General features: G+C 32.3%; 1 protein-coding gene across 1 annotated transcript; it reads right to left on the bottom strand.

Moving 5' to 3' along the window:
* Positions 1-431: 431 nt before the first annotated feature.
* On the bottom strand, positions 432-5,965 carry LOC104883399 (transcription factor MYB41). Its single transcript, XM_010667922.3, has 3 exons — positions 4,838-5,965; positions 2,760-3,372; positions 432-938 (listed from the first exon to the last, which is right to left on the bottom strand). The coding sequence occupies exons 1-3, from the start codon at positions 5,153-5,155 to the stop codon at positions 637-639; spliced, it is 1,233 nt and encodes a 410-aa protein (XP_010666224.1). The 5' UTR covers positions 5,156-5,965; the 3' UTR covers positions 432-636.
* Positions 5,966-6,175: the final 210 nt, after the last annotated feature.

Below are 6,175 nucleotides of genomic sequence, written 5' to 3'. Positions count from 1 at the left end.
ATAATGATAAAATTATATACGAGTATGTCATTTTGTGAATTAAGACTCATGCCAATTCCCTTGAAAATGGAACTTCATCACCAAATTGGACACATTGACATGAGATACATGACAATTATACGTTTTATTTTGAAGATGTTGTAAGAGAGCTTTTAATCCACAACTTTCTTGCATTATACGAGCAAAAAATCTATAAAGTTTGCAAAAATTATTAAATGAGACAGTTTAATTTTTTTAATATAAAAGTAGGCCTACTCACTAAATGGATTAAACTAGTCACCAAAAGAAATTAACCTAGTTACTATTGGACTAATTTTCTTTTTAATCTTGAGTTTCCCATTTCTTAATTTTAATTTAGAAGTAGACGGTCTCTTGCAAGACAAACTTTTCCGAGTCTAGCACATAAAGTTACAATTGCATAATAATGGGAATGACTTAAAATGTGAAGCAGTTTTTTAAGGAGTGCATATTATTATAGGGGGCCTAAAATACTGTCAAAGGGCATATATGCACTTCCCTTGTTAAACAAATAAGCTAGAACAATCAACTACAAACAACCTTTGATCTTTAATCTCTTGCTCCTTAATCATAATGTTTCATAATCAACTTTAACATGATTTCAAATTAAAAGAACTTTTAACATATCCTAGGCAAGTTATCCCAATTATAGAACCCAGGATTCCAATCATCACCATCATCATCCTCAAAACTTGTATTGTTCATAGCAGCAAAAGATGGAGGTTGTGGCATTTGATCATCAAATACATTGCAATTATCATCTGTACTAACAGCAGATGATTGAGGAGCCGAGCTTTCGCCGCCGCTCTCGTTGCACCAAGAAGGAGCCTGAACAAGTGAAGGGATCAACTCAAGGATGTTCGACAAATCTTGACTATCAATGTTTATTAGCTGATCTTCCAATTCCTCTTTCTTGTTTCCTACATTCATGTACCAAGACATATATGACGTTTATTTGTGGACAGAGGAGTACATAAAGAATATGATAAGATGTAGTAATTGTTCTCTAGAACTTAAAGGAATCAATTACAGCAAAAGATAAGTAACTACATGTAACAATACATTGGTAAATCTATTTTAATTAGCAGAAGTAATTGTGATTAGTAAACAATTACTCTAGTTATCGTTAGAAAAGAAAAATTATCGTTTGTCAATATTAAAACTACTATGTCCTACCTTTGATAAATCGAAACAGGGAAAAATCGAAAATTGATTTGTTAAGTAAAATATATTTCGTCCAACCAAACAAGCTTTTATTATTGTTTTAAGGGTATATAGATGACCACATGGAAGTCTAGCAAGGAAAGATTTGCTAGAATTACATGCAAGGCATTTCAGCTATTGTCTAGGCTAATAGTAATTGACTATTAGGAGAAACATTCATAAATTCCTAATCTTACATGAATTTGCAAAGTATAGCAATCTCTTTCGATCGATGTGAATACATAAATACCATTCGCAGCACATTGATTGAAACTATTATTTGTATACTATAATAGGCTAATAGCATATTAAATCATCTCCGATCTTCCTTAGTTGATCCTTACTAACTTAAGTGGAAGCTAAATTTGGTGGCAATTGTCCTCGAAAAAGCTGAACTAATTACAAATTGTATATGTATTCCTCGTAATAGGTAAGAGAAAACATAATCAACTTGTTGAATTCATCTCAATGTATATTGAAACTATTAGTATTTAAAAAAAAACTACATGATAATAAGTATAATTATTAAATGTTAAAGATTTTTACATAAAAAAGCGTAAAGATTAAACTATGTAGATAAAAAAGAACATAAACAATAACGACCAAAAATTGTAATTGACAAAGCCCTTAGAAACACAAAACATGTTAACAACACCAATGTCAAATACTTAATTCCGAAAATAAGGTCAGCTGAAATTCATTTATTGCACGGGAATCAATGGATTTAATATTGATCCCTATGCAGCATCAATTGTCTATAATTGTGTAAAATTTGCGGCAGTGTAAAAGCAGAGTGATGATCTCAAACAGAACATAACAGAAGAAATAAATGACTGCCTATTACTTAATAAATTAATCACAGATGTTAACAGAAAAAGAACATATTAAACACTACTATCGTAAATTGGAGTTTAACTCAATCAAAACACATTGGATATGACCAAGGATGTCTTGGCCTAGTGGTTAAGATTGAGGTGCTGTGAACGATAGGTCACAGGTTCGAATCCCCCTCCCCTTCTTTGTACTTTGTACCGCCTTCGTGGCTCATATGAATCAAAAAAAAAAAAAAACACATTGGATACGAAAATAAAAATAGATAATTACAAAATAAATAATTTTGTTAAGTTGGAGTCTACTTATTATTAATGTCTATCTCTAGTGGGTAGATTACCTAGTGGGTAGACAAAGTTTTTCCCAAAAATAACTCTATCCACCCATTGGATTAGCAACCTACTACAAATAGAAATAAATAAATAGTGAAATCCAACTCATCAGTTTTAATAGTTTTTAAATTCTCTATTTCTAATATATTCATCGGGTAAATGTAGCATTGTCCATTGAATACTCAAAAATATGTTAAAGTCCATGCATGTCGCGACGCTAAATATTACCTCTGTTTTCTATTAGTTATTTATCATACTAGACCGGATTTCTTTTACTAATATATGAAACAAAATTAATGTCAAAATCTTGTGTTCGCAAGAGTGAAAGTCAAATATCGCGACTAAAAAAACAGAGGAAGTACTTGTTAAACTCACCAGTTGAAGAATTCTCAGAGCTTGAAATATCCCACTGAAGGCCACAATCCTGTTCTCTATCTCTCTTTAAACCCACCTTAACTTGAGCTTCTTGCAAAAGATCATCCAACAACCCACTATTACTCAGACCCACATTATTTGGATTAACCTTCTCATCATCATCTTCCACCTCCTCCACATAATTACTAGTCACATTTTGGCTGAATTGGTTTGAAGGGAGCTCAAAACTCGGGCTACCGAACCCGAAATCCAATTTTCGACCCGGATCGAATCCGAACCCCATTGGGCTAATCTGAAAGGGACCCATTTGAGAGGGAGAAAATACAGGATTACCCATGAAAGAGTTTTGTTGTGAGCAACGCTTGAGTGTTTGTGAAGGGAGCAATGGAGGAGGGTGGTGGAGAGAGAAAACAGAGGAGGAGAGAGAAATTGGGTTGAAGAGAGAGAGTGTAGGTGGTGGAGTTTTGGGAAGAGAAAGTGGAAGTGTTGGAGGATTATATGGTGGAGGTGGTGTTGGAAGATCATTTGGGTATAGTGGTAAACCTTGGCGTATTCTTCTTTTTACTCTTGTGTTCCAATAGTTTTTGATTTCATTGTCTGTTCTTCCTGGTAACTAAAAGAAAAAAAAAACTCAATTAAGCAATTCATTTATAACAATTTGATAATATATCCCCTTTTCATTTAAAAAAAAATTATAGTATTTAATTTCAGATTTAAAACTATATATGTATCAAAATTTGATAATTACTCCTTCCGTCTCACAATATGATTATTGTTTGTTTTTGCACAGTCTCTAAGACAGAATTTTGACCTATTATATCTTCTATTTTGTATTAGTAAAAAATAAAAAAATTGATATTATGAATGTACAAGTTGAGACGAATCTAACAAGAACCTACATGCATATGTTTTTTTGTATATATATGATGAGAATATTTGGTTAAAGATTTTAAAATTTGACTCCTAAATAAAAACGGAAACTACATTTTGGGACGGATGGAGTACATATTTGCTGCATTTAGGATTCTAGAAGAAAGTAAACGATGTATATGTGTATAGGTGGTTGGTGCATGAGTCACACGCGCAACCTACATGCATAATACAACTGTACTAGCACGTGTCATACACGTGCATTAAAGAAGCACTCAATAACGTAATCTTTTAAACGAGGATTACTTTGAAAATTAAAAGATGGGAAATAATATACGTAAATTGAATTCAACCCACATCTAAATAGATTGAATTCAGATTTTGTCAAAGTAGATATAAATATTTTTTCAAACAAGGAACTCTAAGTTCCAAATTTACTTAAATAAGTGCAAATATTGAAATTTCAAGTTACAAAGATTGATAAATACCCCCACACATATAAAAAAAATTATACCCATCATGGATTAAAACAAGAATCATGTAATGAATGATGAGAATCAACTAGAACAAAAAACCTTAACCAAGCAAAAACAGTATCCACAATATAATGTTGTTAACTTGGCGCCAACGAAAGATTGTGCGAGAAACATGTCAGAAAAGTGTCCCCAAAATCAGTTGCAAATACTAAAACTCATAAAAACTTTGCAGCACATCTCACATGTCAGAAATCCTAACCCCATTGCATGCTCTGCAACCGTGGGCATTTTTCTCACCCTCCCATTTTTCTCAAAAAAAAAAAATCCTAAAAATTCAACCACCATTTCCCCAATTTTTTTTAATAAATTCCCCAACTTATAATGTCCTCGTAACATAATAAACGCAACAAATGAATATTATTCGTAAGACATAAAATATTCATTTGCTGGAGTCATTTTGTTACGAAAAAAAGTATTTTTTTTCTAGAACAAATATAAAATTAAGAAATTGGAAATAAAGAGTAAGGAGAGTTTATATATACATCTTCCCAATTCTTTTTATAAATTCCCCAACCTATATATTTTCCGTGTAACATACCAACCGCAACAAATGAGTATTATCCGTGAAACATAAAATATTCATTTGCTGGAGTCATTTTGTTACGAAAAAAAATATTTTTTCTCTAGAACAAGTAAAAAAAAAAAAGAGTAAGGAGAGTTATATATACATACATGGGCAGAAATGCGGGCCCACTTGTTACCAAGCTTAGCATGAAGATCAATGATGAGACGTTCTTCATGAGAAGAAAAGGCACCTTTCTTCAAATTAGGTCTAAGATGGTTAGCCCATCTAAGCCTACAACTCTTACCACAACGTTGAAGTCCTGTATTTCTTTGCACAGCATTCCAATTACCTTCTCCATGTAACTTCACGTAATCAACCAACACCGCATCTTCTGCTGCTGACCACGGTCCCTTTTTCAACACTCCACCGTTAGATCCTCCGCAAACCTCCTCTTTCGCCGTGCCGCCTCCCTTGTTTAGTATCATAATTTAGATTATTACTCTTGATTGAAGAGCAACTATTTTGATTCAATTGATCAATCAATTATATATGTATGTATTGATCAGCTTATGTTATGTTTTTTTGGAGATGAATTTGGTTTGTGAGATTTTGTGGGTGTATGTGCATATGTTATTATGATATATGATATATGTATGTTATGTGGTGTACTAAAGAAGAGAAGTGATGAGGAGACAGAGAAGAAATGAATGAGAAAATGTAAGAGTAGAGGTTTATTTTTGGTGGAAAGAGAAATTTAAGAGAGATGGGCAAATGAGAGAAAGGAGCCAGTTTATATAATAGGCTGGGCCACATGGCTTTTTGCAGTATTTACGCACTTTTCTCTTTTAGTTTTTCTTTTTTTCCCTTTTTAGCTCTTCTTCATGTTAAATTCCTCTAAAAAAAATAAAAATAGGAGAACTCATCATCTTCAATTTAATTTTTACCTAAGCTCAAATACAAGACCATCTTTTTTATATTTAAGATTAGAGAACGGGATTTAAAATTAGAAATTTTTGGATTTGGTGCAACGAGTGTCATAAATGACGTCAAAATTAACTTTTTCAGACAGATGTTCACGTGATTTAGGATTCTAATTAAGAAAAAAAATGATATATAAAAGAAAAAAAGGAAAAAACCGAGAAGAAAATTATTACGGATTCCATGTTGCCGACAAAAAAAGTGAGTTCCGGCGTCATTTATGACACTTGTTGCACCCATATCAATCATTTGTTGTGTTTTGACTACTAGACTAAGTTGGTGACACTGGGTATACCGCCCCATAGTTTGTGTTGTTGAGGTCGATTTCGCCTAATTTTGAATATGTAACTGATGACGTTGATTTTATGCATAATTTGAGATCATGGAAAAAAAATCAAAGAATAAAAATTGGAGAGTATATATATTTAAAATTTTAAAAATACTACCTCCGATTTTTATTAGTTTATCCGTATTTCTTTTTGGGATGTCCCTTATTAGTTTACCCATTTTTTTTGTTTCTATTTTTG

Source organism: Beta vulgaris, chromosome 4, assembly GCF_026745355.1.
Source record: "Beta vulgaris subsp. vulgaris cultivar EL10 chromosome 4, EL10.2, whole genome shotgun sequence".
Lineage (NCBI taxonomy): Eukaryota > Viridiplantae > Streptophyta > Magnoliopsida > Caryophyllales > Amaranthaceae > Beta > Beta vulgaris.
The sequence above is the reverse complement of the archived record's forward strand: the minus strand, read 5'-3'. Positions and strand labels throughout refer to the sequence as shown.